Raw genomic sequence first — 24,684 nt, 5'->3', positions numbered from 1 at the left:
GGTCCTCACTGGGATGCCTGTGAGTGTGGCTTCCACGGGCAGAGGCCCTGTGGGTGCGGAGGATGTACTGGTTGTGAAGAGGAAAGATTTCTTCCTCTTTATAGTGGAAGTGATTAACTGTACTGGGCAAACCAAGAAGAGATCCGAAAAGACTAAGATCATCGCTAAGGCTGCAGGGAAGTACTTTGGAGCTGGGGGCCCCGAGTGGACGGAGATAGAGGATGCGCTGCGGGAGGGCGCCCTGCCCCATTCTGGCAGTGGGAGTGGGGGGGCTCCCGATGCGCCGTCAGGTTCCGGGGGCTCATAATGGCGGTGGTTGTCTTGCAATGGAATGCGCGTAGTCTTCGTGCTAATGGCCAGGAATTTAAGCATTTTGTCTCTACCTTGTTGAACAAGCCTCACGTTATGTGCGTGCAGGAGACTTGGTTACGACCTAGGTGGGGTTTTGGGATACAAGGGTATGTGTGTGTTAGGAATGATAGGGAGCAGGGTAGAGGCGGAGGTGTGGCTGTGTTTGTCCGAGATGACCTAAATTACGTTGTTGTCAGTGTGAGTAAAGCGCCGGAGGCCCTGGCGGTGAGGGTCTGGCTGGGTGGTGAAGCTGTTACTGTGGTTAACCTTTATAATCCGTGTGGTGAGTTAACGTTAGAGTCCTTGCATAGTATCGGTAAGGATGTTCGGGGAAAGGCCGTGTGGTGTGGGGATTTTAATGCGCATAGCGCTTTGTGGGGCGGTAGTGGTACCGATAGGTATGGGCAGGTGGTAGAGGGTTTTATCAATCAAAGGGAGTTGGTTTGTCTGAATGATGGGGGTGGGACCCGCTATGATATGGGGACCGGTGCGGAAAGTGCAATAGATCTTACACTTGTGTCCAAGGAGTTAGCTGGTGTTTGTAGTTGGGAGGTTCTTGGTAATCTTTCTTTTGGTAGCGATCACTATCTAGTCCGCACCGTGATTGGCTTTGGGAGCTGTGTGGTCAGGGGGACGAGGATCCAGAGGTGGCAGTTGGCAAGGGCGAACTGGGGGGCTTTCCTGAGGAAAGCTGATGATGGTTCTAGGGTTCTGCAGGAAGGAGGATTGACTCAGGTGGATGATCTCAATAGTGCAATTGTCTCGCTCATCACGCAGTCAGCGGTAGGCACGATTCCTAAGAGTGGTGGTAGTGGACATAGGAAGCGGGTGCCGTGGTGGACTGAAGCATGTGGTCATGCTGTTAGGGCGAGAAATGCGGCGTTTCGCCGGCTAAGGGTTGCCCACACTGAGGGTGCCCTCATTGACTACAAGAGGGCCCGCGCTGTTGTGCGGAAAACTGTGAGAACGGCCAAGAGTGCCTATTGGAGGCGGTATTGTTCCAAAATTGGGAGAGAAACGCGTCTCGGGGATGTTTGGGGGATGATTAAGCGGATGCATGGGGTTGAGCGCCGTCATGGGACCCCGGTCCTAATACTGAATGGTGTTGAAGCAGTCAGCGACGTTGACAAAGCTGAACTGTTGGCCAGCACCTTTGTGTCGGTGCACAGCTCTGACAATCTCTCACCTGCGGAAAGGCACTACAGGGAGAGTACTTTGGCCCAGAATTCTGAGCTGATTGGGCACCAGCCTTCGACTCAAGATGACCTTGACCTTCCGTTTAGTTTGTTTGAGCTAAGGAGAGCACTTTCTAAGGCGAAACAGACAGCCCCGGGTAGAGATGAGGTGTGCTATGACATGCTCTCTCATTTGACTGATGACACGCTTGGGCTAGTCCTGGGTCTTTTCAACCGTGTTTGGGATTCAGGTTGTGTTCCATCTGCGTGGAAACAGTCTACGGTGGTGCCGGTTCTGAAGCCGGGTAGGCCAGCGTCTGACCCTTCAAGTTATAGGCCGATTGCCTTGACGTCGCAGCTCGGGAAAACGATGGAGCGCATGGTTACCGAGCGGTTGGATTACTTCTTGGAGAGTCGGGGTTTGCTTCCTGCGCACCAGAGTGGTTTCCGTAGGGGCAGGAACACCATGGATTCCGTGTTGTGTTTGGAATCTGATATCCAGCTGGCCAGGGCTCAGAAAGAAAAGGTTATTGCGGTGCTCTTTGATGTGGAGAAGGCGTACGATATGGTTTGGAAGGATGGGCTCCTCATTAAGCTGCGGAAGTGTGGTGTGAAGGGTAAACTGTTTAACTGGGTCCGGAGCTTTCTGTCTGGCCGGCGTATCCAAACCAGAGTGGGCGCTGCTTACTCTGGGGTCTATGAGGTAGAGAATGGGATCCCGCAGGGGAGTGTGTGTAGCCCTATCTTGTTCAATGTCATGATTAAGAACATCTTTGACGACGTGGATGGGTCTGTTGGGAGGAGCCTTTATGCTGATGATGGTGCTCTATGGGTGAGAGGGAGGAATCTCCGGTTTTACGAGGCGAAACTGCAAAGGGCAATACAGCAGGTGGAGCAGTGGACCCTGAAGTGGGGGTTTAAACTGTCCGTACGGAAGTCTCAAGTGATCTGTTTCTTCAATGGGCATAGGGACGTCTCCCTTCGACTGCATGGGCAGGTGCTTGAACAGGTCAGGGAGGTGAGGTTCTTGGGGGTCACCTTTGACGAGAGGCTTAGTTGGCGTCAGCACATTGATGAGGTCAGTGGTAAATGCAAAAGGGTGAATAACTTGCTTCGTTGTCTATCCGGCCAGGACTGGGGGGCCAGCAGAAGGTCGCTCCTGGGTATTTATCGGGCCGTCATGAGGGCGGCTATTGATTATGGCTGTATAGCCTACATGTCTGCGGCTGAGACTAACTTAAAGAAGCTTGATGTGGAGCAAGCCCAGGCCTTGCGCATCTGCTGTAGGGCTTTTAGGACCTCCCCTGTCTCGGCGCTGCAGGTTGAGTTGGGGGAATTGCCGTTACGGCTCCGGAGGCTAGAACTTCTGTTGGCTTACTGGGTGAATGTGCAAGGTCATACGAGCTCTCACCCGGTGAGGGACTTTCTCAGGGTTGATGGGGGGCAGAGTGAGGCTGGCGGTATGGTTTTCAGCCAGGTAGGAAATGCGAAGGCGCGGCTTGCGGGGGTTGGTGATCTGCGTGTGAGCCCGTCGGTGGCTTTGTCTGCTATAGCTCCGTGGAAGTTTGTCCCGGCTCCTGTTGATGTTAGCTTGCATGGCAAGCTTAGAGGAGTCGCTGGGAGGGCACCGCAGTTTGCCGTTCAAGCGATCATCGATAAGCACTCAGGTGATGTGTTTATTTATACCGACGGGTCTAGGGATCCTGAGAGTGGGCGTACTGGCGCCGCTTATTTTGTGCCTGACCTGGGGCTAGCGGTCAAGAAGAGGTTGACAGATCGCCTTTCTGTTTTCACGTCGGAACTCATAGCGATACGGTTGGCGTTGGAATGGGCGGAATCTGCTTTGCAGTGTTGCGGCATTGTGGTGGCCTCTGACAGCCTTTCTGCATTGCAAAGCATTAAATCTGGGAAATCGGATTGCAGACAGGATGTGTTGAATGGCATCTTCTGTCTGATGCTCTCCCTGTCCAGGAAGGATGTGAGGGTTTCCTTCATTTGGGTCCCTGCGCATGTGGGGGTGGATGGTAACGAAATGGCTGATGCACTGGCTAAACGTTCCCTTCGGCGGCCATCAATTGATGTAGCGGTTGAGTTGGGCAAGTCTGAAATCAAGCCCGTTATCAAGAGTCATGTGGTCGGCCTTTGGCAGGAATTTTGGAGCCACTGTGTTACTGGACGGCATCTCTATCACATACAGGGTAGTGTGGGTCCTTGCGGGTCTATGGGCAGGAACGCGTGGGAGGAAAGGGCCTTCGCCCGCATGAGGATTGGCCATACTGGGCTCAATTGGTCACTGAGTAGGATAGGCAAACATCCGACCGGTCTGTGTGGTCACTGTCGGGTGCCAGAGACTGTCGAGCATGTGCTGATTTGCTGTGAGGCTTATGATAGGGAAAGGGCCGGGTTGGCCTTGTGGTTTCGGAATAATGGGCGGGAGTTCAATCTGCGGAACGTTCTGGCGATCCAGTCACAGGGTTTGTGTCAGGCTGTGGTTGCTTACTTATGTAGCACAGGGCTGGGTAAACGTTTATAGAGGTGGGGGGTGTTGGAGACTGAGCCGAGGATGAGGAGCAAGAGGATGTTCCAACGCGCTTGGACTTCGTGGGCCTAGAAACGCCAAAGTGATGGAAGAAGGACTTCTAACCGAATGTCAAAGAGGGCGAGGAAGGTGAAGAAGAGTCTCCCTGGAATAAAGCCGGTTGGTCTCTGACACAACAACTATTCTAGTCACAAAAACACATCATGACCTCATGGGCTTTGTACGCCAAAGCAATGGGAGGAGTACTTTTACGGACTACGACAGAGTCTGAGGACTACGAAACGTCTGAGGATTAAAGTCTGGCGGTAATGCAACACTCGGATGCCAACCGCCATAAAACAACAACAACAACAACAAAGCAATGGAAGGAGTACTTTTACGGACTACGACAGAGTCTGAGGACTACGAAAAGTCTGAGGAATAAAGTCTGGCGGTAATGCAACACTCGGATGCCAACCGCCATAAAACAACAACAACAACAACAACAACCGAACATCAAAGCCAGCCAGGGCGAAATGAGAAAGGCCAGCGTGGCTCCCAAGAAGTGTGAAGGTTTCAAGAGTGGAGGTCCCAAGTGTGCAGGTTCCAGGTTCTTAATGAGAATACCCTGGTTGTGGATAGAGGATTTTGTACTCTTTATGGTGGATGTTGTAAACTGTGCTGCTCAGACTCAAAGCAGAACTGAAAGGATCAGGATCATTGCTAAAGCTGCAGGGAGATTCCTTGGAACAAAGGAGCTTGATTGGGCAGATATAGGAAACAGGCTAAAGGCGCTAAATGGGAGTCGGAGTGATGGGGGTCTGCTTTTGGGGAGTCAGAGTGATCAGAGTGACGAGATGGGGGTGGGGGTGTTATCCTGTCCTCGTCCAGTCTCGTAGACGCACGACTACCAAGCAGCGACATCAGTGGAAATATTAAAGCCTATAGAATGAAGCCTAAAGAATAAAGCTGTACGGTGGAAGCAACGAACGTCAAAGAAGGAGAGGAAGATGAAGAAGAGTCTCCCTGGAATAAAGCCGGTCGGTCTCTGAAACAACAACGAAACGTCTGAGGAATAAAGTCTGGCGGTAATGCAACACTCGGATGCCAACCGCCATAAAACAACAACAACAACAACAACAACAACAACACAACAACTATTCTAGTCACAAAAACACATCATGACCTCATGGGCTTTGTAACGCCAAAGCGATGGGAGGAGTACTTTTACGGACTACGACAGAGTCTGAGGACTACGAAACGTCTGAGGAATAAAGTCTGGCGGTAATGCAACACTCGGATGCCAACCGCCATAAAACAACAACAACAACAACAACAACAACAACAACAACAACAACAACTATTCTAGTCACAAAGACATATCATGACCTCATGGGCTTTGTAACACCAAAGCAATGGAAGGAGTACTTTTACGGACTACGACAGTCTGAGGACTACGAAAAGTCTGAGGAATAAAGTCTGGCGGTAATGCAACAATTGGATGCCAACCGCCATAAAACAACAACAACAACAACTACTCTATAACTAGAGTTATAGAGTTAGAGTCGGCAAACATCCGACCGGTCTGTGTGGTCACTGTCGGGTGCCAGAGACTGACGAGCATGTGCTGATTCGCTGTGAGGCTTATGATAGAGAAAGGGCCGGGTTGGCATTGTGGTTTCGGAATAATGGGCGGGAACACTTGGATACCAGCCGCCATAAAACAACAACAACAACAAGGGCTACAACAAAGTCTGAGGGGAAGAAGAACTTCTATAGGATACAATAACAAAGACATCTCATGACCTCTTGGGCTTTGTCAAAGCACTGGAAGTCAATGCACTGGAAGAAGAACTTTTATGACTACGACAAAGTCTAAGGAATAAAGTCTGGCGGTAATGCAACACTCGGATGCCAACCGCCATAAAACAACAACAACAACAACAACAACAACAACAACGACTAAACTACATTACACAACTTCAGCTTGAACAAACTAGTACAGGAGCTGAAGAGACTTTAAAGATTAAAGTCTAAAGAATAAAGTATTTTCAGCTGAAGCCATTGGTAAGCCAATGGTAGTAAAAGTACTACGTGTGTGTAGTAAAGACTTTATTCTTGTTAGGCTCGAGTCTATTGTTTTTCCCCTGGGGGCGTGGCGCCGGGCCGTGTGGATCCACGCAGCAAGCTCCATTTTATTCGAGTTCAGGCTATGTCCCCATGTGTGACTTTCATCGATGTTCAGGGGGTCAAAAAACCGAGTATGAACATGAAGAATAGGAATAATAGGAATAAGAAACCAGGGCAAGAACAATAGACTCGAGCATTCCATGGAATGAACATTCCATTCCATGGCTCGAGCCAACAAGAATAAAGTCTTTATCACACACATTTAGTACTTTTACGCAAGAATAGAGACACTCTCAATGGCTTCAGCTATTGCACATTATCTAGTTTAGGTTTTGTACTTCGATTTGAGAAAAAGCTTAACATTATTGCATTTATCTATCAATTCCAGTACCTCATAGTAAAACCTAAAGGACACAGGAAGTGAGGAGTGTTTCTAGTACTACAAACAAAGTTCAGCTTTTAACTAGTCTTTATTATATTTCTACTTAATTAGAAAATGTTTTCTATTTCAAAATATTTCTATTCCACTGTTTTAAGACATTTTGTTAACTTTTCCCTCTCATCATTTGCAATGGAAGAGGAACTGAAGAAGTTTCTTGGATGAGTGTTTTCATGTGTAAATCACGTGTGTTCCATCCTGAGCAGATAATCAGGAGCAGGTCATGATTCAGTCTCATATGGACACATCGCTCGCTCTGGGACGAGGGCAGAGGCTGTGGAAAAACACCTTGTTTAGACAGAGTTCTTACTGCTGGACAGACGCTCGGCCACATCCTCCTGTTTCATCCTCTTCAGGAAGTCCAGTGCGATGGTACGGACGGCCTCTCTGCTGCTCTGCTCCTCCCCCTCACTCTCTAAGCATTCTGGGTAATCTGAGGCCAAGACCCTGTGGAACCTCTTCAGCTGCTCTTTGACAAAGCTCAGGACCTGCTCCTCCAGCCGCTGGAACACAAACTCAGTCAGAGCAAAAGAACACACAGAGACAGTGTTTGTGTACAGACCGTGAAGACGTGGAGCAGCGGCTCTACTCTGAGGCGCTCCGGGCTCCACTCCGCTCTGGGGACAGAGTTACACCTTTGAGCGCACAGGAATCAAAAGGAAATGATAACTTCATTCTGTCATTAATCCCACAGTCTTGTTTTAGTGGTTGCAAACAGACTAGATTGTCTTCCTACAGTTTGCTGCTGATCTTGCCTTGTTCTTGCCTCGCCCTCCTTCTTCAGCCCTGTCCTACTCTCACACAGTGTCACTGTGGACTTACCCTGTGTCTTCAGATGGAGCCTCCTTAAATCCACTGCCCCAGTCTTTAGAGCGGTCACTCTGCATGGACTCACAGCTCAGACCAGGACCAGGACCAGGACCAGGGGCTTCTGAGTCCCTGCAGTAAAACAGAGGCTCTATTCAGGGCACGTTACAGCGGAGCAGAGCCACAACTACTAAACACACCTTTTAAATTCGATTATCAGTCTTTTGGACCTGTCGCTCTTCAGAGACTCACAGCTGGGACCAGGACCAGGACCAGGACCAGGACCAGGTCTGGATTTTCTTTTAGTTTTAGATCCAGGTTTTTCCAGTTTTCTCCTGAAGATAAAAAAACATTTAGAGACCCATGAACTAGTTGAGCAAATTTAGTTAGTTAGTTGGTTGGTTGGTATATTGGTAAGTAAGCAAATAAATAAATACGTAAATACATAAATACATAATAATGAATGACTCCTTCACCACAACAGTCCGGTGCAGCGACTGCATCACTGCAGCCGCTGCACCGATCCAACTGTCAATCCCAATCCTTCCCTCACTCATGAACAAGACCCTGAGATACTTGAACTCCTCCACTTGGGGCAAGGACTCCACACCCACCTGGAGAGGGCAAGCTACCTTTTTCCGTAACAATAACATTGTGATTACATTTACATTACATTTATTACGTATTATTACCAGATCATATACATTTTAATCTGTAAACATGTGTTAGGTAAATGTGTTCTTCTGAGTGTGTAGTGTTAATATATATTAAATTATCTTATGATTATTACTAAAGCCTATTTAAAAGCAGGGTTCAGAATAAGCGGTATCGCATCGCAAAATGCAACGCAATTTCTCTCAAATGCGATGCATTCTTAAGAAAAAAGTGCTTTTGTATGGCAACTTTTGCGATACAAAAATGCGTGTTCAATTGTATAACCAAAGCGCCTAAAAGTACAGATCACTCGTCAATCGATCGTCAATAAAGGCATGACACATGTAGGACTCTGTGTTGACATGACGAGTTCCGCTGCTGTCTCAGATCGCGAGTGTGAAAGGGGGAGGAGCCACGTGCGGTAAAGTTAGTGTCAAAGATTCGGACTTCCAAGGTCAATAGCTCCTAAACTCAAAAATCTTTGCAGATCATACACCTGCCAAAATGCTCATATTTACACTGCCAAGTGACTACAACCTCGTCTTTAAAAATCAGATGCGTATTTTGGGCGCAGCGAATCACACTGCTCTGAATGTGCAGAGCCGAGGCGAGATGAGTGCTTAGGGACCATCATCAAATGTGCAGCCGGAGCCGAGACGAAGTACTTAGACCGTCATTAAATAGCAAAACGAAAAATGGAAACGTTTTATAGCTGGAATAGAACGTCAAATAGAGCGGTACAATTTGAATAACACAATAACTACACCATGATGGACGCCACAGCATCCTTTGTTTTCCATCAAAAGCTTGATACATATATTTGTGAGTGTAAAGACAATTAATATGTAAATGAGACTTCTGCAAATAGTCATCATCAATTTTTTTTTAAAAAGTGTTTAAAAGTTCATTTATTAGTGGTTTTTTTAAAAAATAGAATGTTTACAAATACATTTGAAATAAATAATCTTGTTACATCAATGGAAACTATTGATTGTTAGTCACTTTCGTGTTTTGCTATGCAATTATCAAATTGCTATACAAATTTGAAAAAATAAACGGATCGTTTAGCAGCACCGCTATACAAGTGAAAATCCTTAATCTGAGCCCTGAAATGGATTTAATTATAACACCACACACTTCTTAGCTTGTTGTAAATGAAAAAAGAAGTAAAAAATGTAGACGTCAGTTTTAAGACAAAAGGAAGAACTAAAAGGAACAAATGAGAATTGGGCCTCATTAGACGGTTAGTGCTCTTGCCTACCAAGAATGAGATCATGGGTTTGATTCCTGGGCCAGACCAACGTCACATGATCTCTCTGGGGGGAGTCTGCATGTTCTCACTGTGTTCCCCGAACGGGAACAAGCAGGCTTTTAGCTAGGATTTGAAAACACCCCGTCCAACCGGGGGCTTAAAAGCCAATATGTGTTTCACGACCTTCTTTTGACGCTTTTACTAAATAAATCGGCGCTTTTAACGCGGAGGCGATCTAGAGCGGCGTCCGCACGCCTCTCGTATCATATTGACTTTCCATACTCTCGCGCCGCCTGCGCCTCTCGGCCGTGCAGATCACACTCTGCCACTTAGGAGTGGCGTATCGCGCCGTATTTTACGTAGTATTTGGCCGTGGAGGTTTGGCATTTTCCAGACCACGGCTCTGCAGCCAATCAGAGCCAAGCACACAAACTTTTTTCGGCCAATCAGCGCGCTTTCACTTGTAAACAGTTAACTGTCATGGCGCGGACCACAGCGGACTATCGTCAAATGCTTCCCGGCCTGATTTAAAAACTTTTCTAAAATGTATTAATAAAAATTACACCGTCCTTGCCCTCAAAAATGTCCGTCCACATGTCGAGATACCCCGTCCAAAAGACGGGAAGACGGCCCTCTAGCTAAAAGCCTGGGAACAAGTGGTAGAAAATGAATGAATGAATGAATGAAGTATGTCAACAGTTCCAGAAAGAGCACAATCTTCAGAGCCAAACTCCTTCACCACAGCGGCTCACATCACAAACTGTTACTGAAGAGAACAAACCTGCAGTGAAACAGAGGCTCTATTCAGGGCCCGCTACAGCGGAGCAGAGGCTCTATTCAGGACCCGCTACAGCGGAGCAGAGGCTCTATTCAGGGCCCGCTACAGCGGAGCAGAGGCTCTATTCAGGGCCCACTACAGCGGAGCAGAGACACAACTACTAAACACACCTTTTAAAGTGGATCATCTCATCTTTGGACATGTCGCTCTTCAGAGACTCACAGCTGGGAGCAGGACCGGGACCAGGACCAGGACCAGGGGCTTCTGAGTCCCTGCAGTAAAACAGAGGCTCTATTCAGGGCCCGTTACAGCGGAGCAGGGACACAAGAGCTAAACACACCTTTTAAATTCGATTATCAGTCTTTTGGACCTGTCGCTCTTCAGAGACTCACAGCTGGGACCAGGACCAGGACCAGGACCAGGACCAGGACCAGGTCTGGATTTTCTTTTAGTTTTAGATCCAGGTTTTTCCAGTTTTTTCCTGAAGAAAAAAAAAACATTTAGAGACCCATGAACTAGTTAGTTGAGCAAATTTAGTTTAGGTAAGTAAGCCAATAAATAAATACGTAAATACGTAAATACGTAAATACGTAAATACATAAATACATAAATACATAATTACATAAATACATAAATACATAATTACATAAATACATAAATACATAATAATGAAAGACTCCTTCACCACAACAGTCCGGTGCAGTGACTGCATCACTGCAGCCGCTGCACCGATCCAACTGTCAATCCCAATCCTTCCCTCACTCATGAACAAGACCCCGAGATACTTGAACTCCTCCACTTGGGGCAAGGACTCCACACCCACCTGGAGAGGGCAAGCCACCTTTTTCCGTAACAATAACATTGTGATTATCATTACATTTATTACGTATTATTACCAGATCATATACATTTTAATCTGTAAACATGTGTTAGGTAAATGTGTTTTTCTGAGTGTGTAGAGTTAATATATATTAAATTATCTTATGATTATTACTAAAGCCTATTTAAAAGCAGGGTTCAGAATAAGCGGTATCGCATCGCAAAATGGAATGCAATTTCTCTCAAATGCGATGCATTCTTAAGAAAAAAGTGCTTTTCTATCGCAGCTTTTGCGATACAAAAATGAGTGTTCAATTGTATAACCAAAGCGCCTAAAAGTACAGATCACTCGTCAATCGATCGTCAATAACGGCATGACACATGTAGGACTCTGTGTTGACATGACGAGTCCCGCTGCTGTCTCAGATCGCGAGTGTGAAAGGGGGGGGAGCCACGTGTGGTAAAGTTAGTGTCACAGATTCGGACTTCCAAGGTCAATAGCTCCTAAACGCAAAAGTCTTTGCAGATCATACACTTGCCAAAATGCTCATATTTACACTGCCAAGTGACTACAACCTTGTTTTTAAAAATCAGATGCGTATTTTGGGCGCAGCGAATCACACTGCTCTGAATGTGCAGAGCCGAGGCGAGATGAGTGCTTAGGGACCATCATCAAATGTGCAGCCGGAGCCGAGACGAAGTACTTAGAGACCGTCATCAAATAGCAAAACGAAAAATGGAAACGTTTTATAGCTGTAATGGAACGTCAAATAGAGCGGTACAATTTGAATAACACAATAAATACACCATGATGGACGCCACAGCATCCTTTGTTTTCCATCAAAAGCTTGATACATATATTTGTGAGTGTAAAGACAATTAATATGTAAATGAGACTTCTGCAAATAGTCATCATCAAAAACATTTTTTAAAAGTGTTTCAAAGTTCATTTGTTAGTAGTTTTTTTTTTTTTAAATAGAATGTTTACAAATACATTTGAAATAAATAATCTACCCTAGTCACTTTCGTGTTTTGCTATGCAATTATCAAATTGCTATACAAATTTGAAAAATTAAACGGATTGTTTAGCAGCGCCGCTATACAAGTGAAAATCCTTAATCTGAGCCCTGAAATGGTGTGATAAAATGTGAATATATGATTATATTTCTGTGATGTATTTTATCTGCATAATAGTGATATTTTATCTGCATCATTAGTCTAAGAGAAGAACGGGTGTGTGACAAACTGCATTTGTGAAGGGGTCGTAAAGATGGGCCAAAGGATGTTTACCCCAGGAGGGGGTGTGACAGCCCAGAGGAGTTTGGATAATGTTTACCCAAGGCTTGATCTCTAGGAAAAATACCAGCTGTAAAACAAGTGCCTTGATGTGAAGCTGACCAATGAGAAATGTGACCCGCCTATTCCAGAATATCTAATAAAACCAACCAGCATGGGAAAAAACGAGGTGAGACGCAAGAGGATCACGCAGGCTGTGGTACGCAGCCTGCATGATCAGTGATCAGTCCCGGCGTTTTCTCCCAAGCTTGCCATACAAATGTCTGATGTTTCTGTGTCGTTTCATATTCTAAGTTGAATTGTGTTCTCGATGTGTTACGGAATAGCATCGGTGTATTGTCTGATTCCATGACATTTTCTGGTCCTATCGAGCCGGACGACCAGCTGCCCTTCGTGGAGATTGACGGGTGAATCTGTGAAAGTCTGTGTGCACAGCAGAAAGAAGTCCACTTTTCCCGTGGCCGCCCATCGCACCTCATTCTCCGCGAGGAGAGCGCGTCGTTTCGAAGCAGCAGGAGAACACAGGCGACGAAGAAGGTCAGACAAAACTTTGTGTGTGAAAGAGTTAGCCATAGAACGTTTTATGCATTAGTTTTTGATATTTCTGAAAAATATTGTTAGCTTTCAAGGATTAGTTTGATATTTCTGAAAAATATTGTTGGCTTTCGAGCATTAGTTTTTGATATTTCTGAAAAATATTGTTAGCTTTCGAGCATTAGTTTGATATTTCTGAAAAATATTGTTGGCTTTGGAGCATTAGTTTTTGATATTTCTGAAAAATATTGTTAGCTTTCGAGCATTAGTTTGATATTCCTGAAAAATATTGTTGGCTTTCGAGCATTAGTTTTTGATATTTCTGAAAAATATTGTTGGCTTTGGAGCATTAGTTTTTGATATTTCTGAAAAATATTGGTTAGCTTTCGAGCGTTAGTTTAATATTTCTGAAAAATATTGGTTGGCTTTGTGTAGATGGGTTTCTCACATAAAGGAGTTAAATTGCTCACCACGAGTTAAGTTTCTCACAGGAAAGAAAGTTATGATGCCTTATGCCGAGTTGTTACTGACATAAAGATGAGTGAATGTAAGCGCTGAGCACGAGCGAAGTAAGTAAGAGAGAAGTGTGAATGTGTGAATGAGGATTAATAAGTGATTAACTAACAAGTGTGAATCACAATCAATCATACAAGGGTCACAAGGCGTTATTCTGAGAGATCTAAAATTTGCAGTCACGGGTGAATCTTAAACACCACGTTTATGTCCGGAGGAATCTAATAAGGAATTTTCTCTAGAAGCTTGACATTGACCGTGACTGTAAAGCAAGTAGCATTTCTCTCAGACGACCGAGACCACATAATGCCAGAATTATCACCCCAAACTGTAAAAGGAAAAGTCATAAGAGGATTTTGGAGGGAGACTTCCAGTATGCTCAGATGACGTGGCAGAGAGGGGGAGATAAGGAAAGTCAACAAGACAGCAGAAGGGGAGAAGAAAGCACTCAGAGGACGCTCTGAATGAATGAATTAGGAACTAAACCCAGATGGTTTTAAATTTTGGTATTGAGAGCTCTGTAGAACAAATTTAGGGTTTTTGTTTGATTGACAACAATCAATTATAAAGATTTTATTAAATTTGATAAGAGATGAAGATTAATTCAGATTTTTATAGATGGCCAATATTTTGGGGAATGTGATCACAGACAGGACACTTCCTGTCCCCGACATAGAATACAAAAGTCGTGTTTTGTGTGTGCACAGAACAAAGCTACGTTTGTTTTATTTTTGGTTTGTTTTATTTTTGGACTTGACGAAAATGATCTTTTTGGACTTAAAATGACGAGCTGAAAGGACGTGACGAAAAGACAGAAATGTTTTTGAATTTAGAATCAAATGCAGGCACAGGCCTGGAAGTGATAATATGGGTAAATTAGTGACTACTGATGTTTTTGGACATAGGAGTAGAACGGGCAGTAAGTAAAGTGATAGTAAAAGTTATATCAGTAACTTATTTATTTGTATTATCATGAGGAAACCTCGTATTGCGATGTAGACGTAAGTGAGGGAATAAGTTAAATAGTGACGTGCGGATGTCCTCCTTGGAAAGACATGACTGTGTGTCATTAACTAAAGGCAAACGACACCAAGTGGGGTGACAACAGGACACCATAAAAGATAGTCAGAGATAAGGGGCTATTGACTGGGAAATAATTTGGGGAGAGGACTCAGGATGGAGCAGATGTTGTTATCTTTACGGATCACAGGGACACCAACGGCAACACCTCAGGGGGGTTGACTGATGAGTAATAAGAAGAGTTAACATTAACAGGGAAAGAATTTGACATTCTAAAGTAAATACCTGAAGGATTGTTGAGATTCAATCAAGAATTGAATAGATTTGAATTAGACAATATCATCTAAATTTAGACGCTATAGAAGTATTAAACCAGTGATAACAGGAACTAAACAGGAGGAGTGAAGAACAGTGGAATCCCAGGGGATGCAGCGTCTGATAGTTATATCAGCAGCAATGAGAAAGTAAAAGCAGGTTACAAGTGAAGGTAAAGAGTAAGTGAAAGAGAGAAGGAATAGCAGGTTTAGAAATTTGGAAATTGGTGTTTCCTCCGTTACGAGAGGAAGACAGAGGGGAAGACAGAGAGGAAGACAGAGAGACAGAGAGGGGAAGACAGAGAGGAAGATACGTGACAAAGAAAAGACAGGAAAGTAAGCAACAAGGGGAAAAAAGGGTTGATAAAATGATGTGCCTTATAACCAAGGGGAAGGTTTAGAATCATTTTGATTTTTTAATACACATATAGACTTGCTAGAACAAACTAATACACAATGTTTGTAAAGCACCACATGAGCAGGTGTGAGAGATTGGGTTTGAAACTCACCTGAAGCACATATAGAACATTAGCACATATTACATTAGATGTGTGACTTTATTCAGGCCACACCCGCAGAGGAGATGTGAAATTTGATGTTAATATTCAAAGTTGTGAACTGACCCTTATGGCCAGCTCAACGGGGAATTATTGGGATAATTATTATTATTTGATGTATTTGAATCACACACACACACACACACACACCCACATACACACATACACACATACGCGCGCACACGTGAAACATTTAGAGTTTGAAAGATTTAGAGTTTGAAAGATTTAGAGTTTGAAACATTTAGAGTTTGAAACATTTAGAGTTTGAAACATTTAGAGTTTGAAACATTTAGAGTTTGAAACAAATGGTGGTAAAACAGATAGGTTTGGCAGTGTCGGATTACAGACACAGACACATGGGCCCGGCGCCTTTGAGGGGGGGGCTCAGCCAGGGATGTGACCACTGAACTGTGAAAGGTCAAGAGGTGACATTGCGGAGTTGGAGTGACAGACGCAATTCCATCTCTTCCTTGATTACATCCTTGATTAGTGAACGTTGTAAACTATCTGGATTATTGGATTTTGTTTAAATGTAGAAGTTTGAGAAATGGGCAAGGCCATTTATAAAATGGAGGGATATACGTGTAAACAAATAACTAAAAAAAAATTGTAAACAAGAAAACTGTTTGAAATACACAGAACTGTCGAAAAGACTTTGTTTATCACCGCAGCAGAGAACGTGTTGGAGATGTGGTGTTTACAGAGACGAGCCAAGTGGACGAGCAAAGTGGACGGAGCCACACCGTGTCGTCCTCACCAGGGGAGGATGAGATCATGGGTGCAGCAGACAACACAGCACCAGATCCATAAGCAATCTACAAGACGCAGGACTTCGTTTGTATGAGTTTTGTCCAGAGTCTACGGTAGAGTACGATACTTTGCTACAATGGATGAGGAGACAGATTCTACAGTACGCAAAGTACTATACTCTGCTACGATGAACGAGAGCCAGAGGCTACGGTGCGCAGAGTACCATACTCTGCTAAAAGAATCAACAGTTATCATCATCACAGCGATGACGATAATATGGGTGCTGAACACCTGTATTATGCAATCGGGACAATCGGGACAATCGATCAACATACACAACTGTGTATACCGGTAAATAGAAAATAAAGGGAAGAAAATAAGTGATCAACTTGAAAGGTTATGAAATGTATACTGCATAATGTATAATTGACATGACAGTAGCTGAAGAAACACAATGGCATATTACACAGCCACTGGCGTTTACTAATTAAGAGTGTTCTTTTTTATCTGCTACAACATAACTACATGCAATGTTAATGAGATTATGAATTGAGATAGGAAATGTACCAGTTCATATGTGTCATAGGTGTGACCGAAGCGAGCAGCGGAAGAAGGTCTCTTAAGAAACCAAGCGAGGACGTATGGTGGTGTGGGGACACTTGTGGGACGTTGTGCCTATGTATCCCTTTTGTGGCCAGCCATGGTCATAACAAAGACCAGCATCCCCCAGAACCATACCGCAGGGTCAAGGTCGAGAGGTTAGTGGACGATCTGGTCCCAGTAGCACCTGATACTACGAATTTGATTCTATTGGGGTGTCCAGAGAGGTCCCTGACGAGTCAAACTGACTGACCAGAGAGCAGCGGGTTTAAGGGCTTTGCGCTTGTACTTCTATATTTCCCATCACACCGCACAAAATTATAGACAGTATAAATTGTCTGTTTGTCAAATTACAGAGATTGACCAATCTGACTCAAAATTTAGGACAGTAATATAGCCATGTACACATGTTGTGGACCGAGAGAAAAGGAGTGTGTTATATGTTGAGAAATGTGCATCACTTTTTGTGTGTAAAAGTGTCATTTTAACAACAATATGAAAGACATGTTGTAAACTGAAAAGAGTAATGTGTTTGGCATATGAGACAGTGACCAATGCTTTGATAAACAGGAGGGAAATGTGATAAAATGTGAATATATGATTATATTTCTGTGATGTATTTTATCTGCATAATAGTGATATTTTATCTGCACCATTAGTCTAAGAGAAGAACGGGTGTGTGACCAACTGCATTTGTGAAGGGGTCGTAAAGATGGGCCAAAGGATGTTTGCCCCAGGAGGGGGTGTGACAGCCCAGAGGAGTTTGGGTAATGTTTACCCAAGGCTTGATCTCTAGGAAAAATACCAGCTGTAAAACAAGTGCCTTGATGTGAAGCTGACCAATGAGAAATGTGACCCGCCTATTCCAGAATATCTAATAAAACCAACCAGCATGGGAAAAAACGAGGTGAGACGCAGGAGGATCACGCAGGCTGCGTACCACAGCCTGCGTGATCAGTCCCGGCGTTTTCTCCCAAGCTTGCCATACAAATGTCTGATGTTTCTGTGTCGTTTCATATTCTAAGTTGAATTGTGTTCTCGATGTGTTACGGAATAGCATCGGTGTATTGTCTGATTCCATGACAAATGGATTTAATTAAAACACCACACATGTCTTAGCTTGTTGTAAATGAAAAAATAAGTAAAAAATGTAGCCGTCAGTTTTAAGACAAAAGGAAGAACTAAAAGGAACAAATGAGAATTGGGTCTAAATAAACCAAAAAGGTAAAGAAATATCACATTTGTGAGTCTTTTTGCTGATGGAAAAATATGCAGTAAATGAAATACGGTTGTAAAGGCGGAGATCATGGGTTTGATTCCCAACGTCACATGATCTCTCTGGGGGGAGTCTGCATGTTCTCCCTGTGTTCCCCGAACGGGAACAAGTGGTAGAAAATGAATGAATTAAATATGTCAACAGTTCCAGAAAGAGCACAATCTCCAGAGCCAAACTCCTTCACCACAGCAGCTCACATCACAAACTGTTACTGAAGAGGACAAACCTGCAGTGAAACAGAGGCTCTATTCAGGGCCCGCTACAGCGGAGCAGAGGCTCTATTCAGGGCCCGCTACAGCGGAGCAGAGGCTCTATTCAGGGCCCGCTACAGCGGAGCAGAGGCTCTATTCAGGGCCCGCTACAGCGGAGCAGAGGCTCTATTCAGGGCCCGCTACAGCGGAGCAGAGGCTCTATTCAGGGCCCACTACCGCTACAGCGGAGCAGAGGCTCTATTCAGGGCCCGCTACAGCGGAGCAGAGACACAACTACTAAACACACCTTTTAAAGTCGATGCCCAGATCTTTGGACCTGTCGCTCTTCAGAGACTCACAGCTGGGACCAGGACCAGGAGCAGGACCAGGAGCAGGAGCAGGAGCAGGAGCAGGAGCAGGACCAGGACCAGGACCAGGACCAGGACCAGGACTAGATTTTAGACTTCTGGTTTTAGATCCAGGTTTGTCCAGTTTCCTCCTGAAGAAAACAAAAGGATCAACACTAAACTAACAGCTGCAGCAGAGGCTGTGGTGTTGAGCTTGTCCTGAATGTAAAACTGAGCGTCTAAAGCCAGTTCTCTCTCAGTAAAAGTGTGGAGCAAAGTTCAGATTAAATGATACAGTTTTTTGTCTTCACTGATTAAGTGTCTGTCTTCTTTATGTTTATAAAATGAACACTACAAGACATTTTCATGTGTTTGTAATAAAAAAGTCATGAAAACCTCTTTGACATATGTGACTCGCCACCGCAATTGTCGGACCATGTCGGCCTCGGTGAAACTGAGAAAAACAGCATTTTACTTTTTTTCCCCCAAATTTGTGATTTTCATTTTTTTGCAGAATGTGCTAGTTGAAGTTATGAATAAGCCCCTGTGTGCTTGAGATAACACTATTGGTTGTCTTAAACGTATACATTAAGCTGTTAAAAATGTGGAGTTTTCGGGTCTTTTCCCTGCTCTCCTGGGGGGCGTCACCTTTTTCTAGCCAACGTGTTGTTTACATTTTCCACCAATCAGCTGTGATCCGCATGGCTACAGCTGCGTGCTCTGCGTGCCCTGTGTTTTCCTCTCATTACTCCAGACCGTCTGCAGAGCACAGTCTTCAGAGCTTACATTTCCTGGACTACATTGCAACGGAACTGTTTACTCAGGTACACTTTTACTTTACTACTAAATTATTGCTTTAACGCTGTGTTTTAAGGCAGTCTCGTGATCACTTTAGAATCTTACTTGTCTGCTCCGGTGGAGCTAATGCTAAGCTAACATGTCGCTTCAGTGCACTCTGCAATACGGGCTTAATGTGACTACTTGCTGTTATCACCATGTTATCGGGTTATTTTTCGGCGTGGGTTGGCCCGTGGGTTGTGTGGGTCGTGCTTTGTGTCTGTTTTATCGTGCTAAACCGGCTGTTACCCCCACAGCCCGGAGCTAAACGCAGCTATTCGGAGCTAAGTTGTAAGCTAAACTTTGCTATGTTATCGGGTTATTTTTCGGCGTTTTGTCTGTACAAATTATATACTTATGTAGTATTTCTTGACCCGTGGGTCGTGCTTTGTGTCTCTTTTATGGTGCTAAACCGGCTGTTAGGCCCGGAGCTAAACGCAGCTATTCGGAGCTAAGTTGTAAGCTAAACTTTGCTATGTTATCGGGTTATTTTTCGGCGTGGGTTGGCCCGTGGGTTGTGTGGGTCGTGCTTTGTGTGTGTTTTGTGCTGCTAAACCGGCTGTTAGCGCCACAGCCTGGAGCTAAACGCAGCTATTCGGAGCTAAGTTGTAAGCTAAACTTTGCTATATTATCGGGTTATTTTTCGGCGAGGGAAGAGAAAAAAACTACAACTCCCGATACCACTTCTGGTCACGTGGCTTACGTACGTTGCACGTCACGCACGCACTGCGTCACTCGAACCAATCACGCGCTTGCCTGGCCATTATCAGCTTCCTGTGTGTCTCTCTGTGCACGGTGTTGGGAGAGACAACAGGACGGCTGAACCAGGTAAGCTTTGCGACTAAAACACCCGCTTTTAATCACTTTTTTAAACTCGAGTGTATGTTTTTGTTTTGGTGTGCTGTTCTGCAAGTGTTTTGCTTTTACGAGCAGTGTTATCTCAAGTGAGCTAGCTAGCATCGCTAGCCGAGGGCAGATGTCCCAATATCTCCGCGTTTTGCATCTTAAATACACCGTTAACGTCACAATGTGAACTGTTATCTGTGAAGCGTGTTATTCCCATATTACTGTTAACCCTAATCCTTTTTTTCCCCTTTTCAGAATTGGCAAAGACACCCTGACTGACATGACCTGTCTCTACGTGAAGTCTGCTAAGGAGCGTGGTAAGTGTAAAACATTATTTTGGTGATTTTCGTGTTTTAATGATTAGAGTATAATTAACCATAAGCAACATCTGTTTTTCAGGTGAGCCTGCAGTTTGTACATCAAGCTTCAGATCACTGTGGAAACAGCTTCTCCCACACATCAGAAGCTGAGGTTAGTTTATATTATTTGACTACTGTAATGTGTAAACATTAGCCTGGCAAAACTTCAGTGCTGCTCTCTGCTTAAGATATGTTTCTTCTGTTCTCATTTTTTTACAGTGTCGCCCTTGTCATCAGGTAGTGGAAAACAGCTCTCCTGAGTCTCACCTCAATATCCCACAGCTTGTTGGAACGGTGGATGGCAAAGTGTTTGTCAAGAACTTGGACTGGCAGAAGCATCTGAGTCCCTTCTTCAGACGGCTTCCAAAGATCAAGAGTTATCAGCACTTCAGGTATTTATATTGAAACTCTCACATTGTGTTAAAAAATAAATAGTTAATGAGTGTTTTATGTGAAATAGTTAGCCATTTCTTAAATGTCCTGTTTTGATGCCAAGAGCCGAGAGTCACAGCACAGAAGAGTGCACAGACGAAGAAGAGGATGAGGATGTGATCTCTGATGTAATTGGACTCTGGTGGTGTACATATCATATCTATTATCTCATATCTCATATATTCAAAGCCATGGACCCGTTGCAGTTTGTATACCTGGCCCTGGCATCTGTTTATAAGAGTTCTTCTATTAAGAGTGTTTTTTAAACTTCCTATAAGTTACTGTCCTTTCCCCCTGTATCTACTGCGTTGTAACATTAAAGGCTATCTTATCTTATCTTATCTTATCTTTTGTTGTTTGTGTTGAATCATTCAGTGCACCATTGTTGGTGCATTGAATCACCTGTGAATTATATTAATCGACAAATGCAATGAACCCTATTCTCATTCTGATTCTTTGATTCTATTGAGGGCCTTTTGTAATCCAAGTATTTCCATTTTAATACAGTAACTTCTAATTCTGATTCAAGTCCAGTTACCATCAATAACAACACTCCTCTTGAGTCTTCAGTGACAGCTGTAGGGGGAAGGTGGTGTCAGTGTGACGGGGGGGAGGGCTTATCTCAATGAGATGCAAATGAGCCCCGCCCCCTGTGACTCTGGGCTCACTCCGGTGAGAAACTTTGGAAGCCGTTTTCTCAGTGAATGGGTTTGAGAGTTGTTTACATTCAAATGACCACAACTTACTCAAATATTATCAGATCTACATGAGTGAGACATCATTGGAAAGCTTTGAATTCACACTTTCAGAATCTGTGAATAACTCAAAATGTCTCCGGGTAGACATGTAACTGGATTGGCCACGTTCAGTCACATATGGCTCAGCTCTAGTGGAATCATGTCACTGGTGTTTCTTTTATTATTCTCTTGTCACTTTATCACACTCTGTCCTCTTGGTACAGAAGAAATACATTCACTTGAACCTAAACTGAAATCCTTTCTAATTGAAGTCCAAAATGCAGTGAAGGGAGCAGACGTTTTCCTGTCCCAGTGTCTCACAGCGGCCCACCTCCCAAACTGAAGACAAGAGGACAAACCTTGTAGAGTCAATCCCACAGTCTTTAGAGCGGTCAGTCTCCAGACACACAGAGCTCAGACCAGGACCAGGATCACAACCAGGACTGGACGGGTCCATCTTCTCCTGAAACCACCAGAGCAGAGGGAAAGTCACACATCTATAATATCAATCTAAACCACTATTACAATGAGCAACAACTCATTTACACAAGAAATCACATTATTTCTCCTTGTATTTAGTAGTTAACTGTAACCTGCATAGTTTATTTGACATTTTGTTCATTGTAATCCGTAATAATATTGATTTAAAACGGCTAAATAATAGAATTGTGTTTTTACTTCCTGCTGCGTGACATAACAGGCTATAAATGATAATAACAATATTTATTATATGTTTTAACTTGTCTTAATCCATATGTAAAGCTAAACTGGTCTTGTAGCCTTTAATAAAAGCTCAATAATGACAATAACATCAAAACTATAGAAAATACAGCACAAAAGACTGATATTTGTCTCTGTCATTCACTGTTTCCCAGAAGAAAAAAGCCCAAACTGATCAAAAGACGCAATTAAAAACTGATTAAAAGTGATAATATGTGTGAAAAAGTAGTGACTCACACAGAAATCACAAGGAAACACAGAATACAAAGAGCACAAACAAACCTGAGCAACATGAATAAAAAGTGCGTGTGAAGAAACGGGAGCGGCCTCGTGAAAGCTGAGAAGGCCTAAAGTGCCACAAGACAAATCCTGAACATGTGAACAATGAAAGTCACCTGGACGAGCCCGGAGTCCTGATCTGGACTTGGTTTGGTTCTGAAAAGGACCTCGTTGAGCCGGGTTTAGTTAGAGCTTTAAATCAGGAGCGAGTTAAGACTTGAGCTGCTGGAGTCAACTTGATGGCGTCGTTTGAAAAGGACTTTAAACTTTCACTTCAGCCACAGGTGAGTCACGTGATCACAGTGAGACGCCCAGAGGCTTTTGACTCTGTCCTTTGGCGACCCCTGGTGGCTGGTGTTAAAAGTCTCTTTCCTGATACTGACCTTGAACAACCTGCTGCAACTTTAGAAACATTTGCGACACTTTGAGTTTTACAGAGGCAAAAAGTGGAGAGACGGAGATCAGGGAAAGAAAACAGAAGCTGGATTGGTTGAAAAGCAGCAGTTCAAAGTTCACAAATCTACAGCTCTCATCTCCAATCAGAGGAATGTTGGGAAATTCAGCACAAAAAGAGAAAAAAAGGCTCCAAAGTTAAAGCAGATTTATTACCTTTGATTTTTTATTTTTAAATACAATGTTTGTATTTAAGTTTAAATTATTGGTTCATAATTGAGAAAATATTACATAAATGACCTTAATGTTCAATCGAATTCATAATTTAAATATATAACAAAATAAAGATTATAGTCTGGCAAAGATAGAAACATAATAATTTTGATGCTCCACTCCTCAAGATGATTTTCACCAAATTTAAGGTTGGCCGGGCAAACGTCCAAGGACTGGAGGAGTTCATAAATGTATGTGAATCAACGTGAATATCGCAGACAAACAAAGAAATAAATTTGTTTTTCACTGTTAATACATGGATGTGATGATGAGTTCTTATTGCCTCAGCTCCAGGTTCAATTACCATTGAAAACAAAAGCAGGGAAAGGACGCAGCCCTGGAGAGTCCTCATTCCAAAATAACAAGAGTTCTGGAGAAAACAGAGGAACATGTTTATTACTATGTTTTTACTTTGTTGGAAATGCATTTTCTTTTGTAACTTTCTAAAAAATACTTCTTTTCTGGGATGGATTGTGTTCATCCCTCTAATTTGTCATCATTGATTTAGAGAAATGTGGATAGTTCTTGTCTTAAATATTAAAAATGTTGTCAGAGAACACAACTCTGTTACTGCAATCAACATTTACAAACCAGAGTTTGTGTGGTTATATCTAATGTAACAGCGACATGATCTGAAATGTGATTTTAACATATTTTACAATCAATAATTTGTGAGGATTGGGAAAAAATCTAAAATATGTTTGTTAGATGCATATCAACCCAACCCATATCATTTAGAACTTTTATTGGCTGTATGTATGGAAAGGAAGAACTGTCAGTGAAACGTAAAAACATTTTCAGTTTTTTTTGTCAGAACAAGAAAGTAATAAGTTACAAAACCTTTTCATGTTATAACGAGTTAAGTTTAATGTTTTAACTGATAAATTCTTTGGTTTGACTAACTTTATTTCCCCTCTATGAACATATTTCGCTTGCATCTATTGTTGAAAAGGTCACTCAGGCAGGAGTGGTTAATACATTGATAATTCCAGCTGAGCAGATACATGTGGTCGAAATGAATTTCCTCCACAGTGGCTGGGCAATCCCTTAGAGATAGAGTGAGGAGCTCAATCACACGGGAGGAGCTTGGAGTTGAGCCGCTGCTCCTCCATGTTGAGATCTGTTCTGGATGCCTCCTGGGTGCCTCCCTGGGGGAGCTGGAGGAAGTGTCTGGGGTGAGGGACATCTGGGAGTCTGCTGCCCCCACGACCCAGCCCTGGATAAGAGGAAGAAGATAGATGGATATTCCAGCTGCTAATTTTTTAACTATGCCCCACTATTCAATTTATGTAGCCATAGATTTGATATGTCTCTTCTGAGACGGTCACCGCCTCAACTGAAAAAATAAGAAATGTAAAAGACATGAACTCTAAAAATGTCCCTGACTCACTAAAGACATTTGTAACTGATACGGCCTGTTTCAGTGAGAAGGTGTACATTTTGTAGCTTTTGTCTTCATTTCCCCCTCTCATTTCTTTTCCCTTCTT

At 43.5% G+C, this 24,684-nt stretch overlaps 1 protein-coding gene across 17 annotated transcripts in view; it reads right to left on the bottom strand.

Annotated features, from left to right (window-relative positions):
* Positions 1-24,684, bottom strand: part of LOC140354724 (NACHT, LRR and PYD domains-containing protein 3-like) — a 334,575-nt gene that overhangs the window by 141,053 nt on the left and 168,838 nt on the right. For 4 of the 17 annotated variants that reach the window (XM_072439920.1, XM_072439931.1, XM_072439933.1 and 1 more), the window contains exons 1-6: positions 22,648-22,747; positions 21,892-21,995; positions 7,621-7,755; positions 7,436-7,552; positions 7,176-7,230; positions 6,924-7,116 (exon numbers count right to left, since the gene is read on the bottom strand). In XM_072439920.1, the coding sequence (XP_072296021.1) occupies positions 6,924-7,116; positions 7,176-7,230; positions 7,436-7,552; positions 7,621-7,755; positions 21,892-21,989 (598 nt within the window). In that variant the 5' untranslated portion in view covers positions 21,990-21,995; positions 22,648-22,747. The other 13 variants (XM_072439919.1, XM_072439930.1, XM_072439921.1 and 10 more) reach the window with 12 other exon arrangements.

This window comes from Eucyclogobius newberryi, unplaced genomic scaffold, assembly GCF_026437365.1.
Source record: "Eucyclogobius newberryi isolate DKJ021-1_F unplaced genomic scaffold, fEucNew1.0.hap1 SCAF_11, whole genome shotgun sequence".
NCBI lineage: Eukaryota > Metazoa > Chordata > Actinopteri > Gobiiformes > Gobiidae > Eucyclogobius > Eucyclogobius newberryi.
The sequence above is the reverse complement of the archived record's forward strand: the minus strand, read 5'-3'. Positions and strand labels throughout refer to the sequence as shown.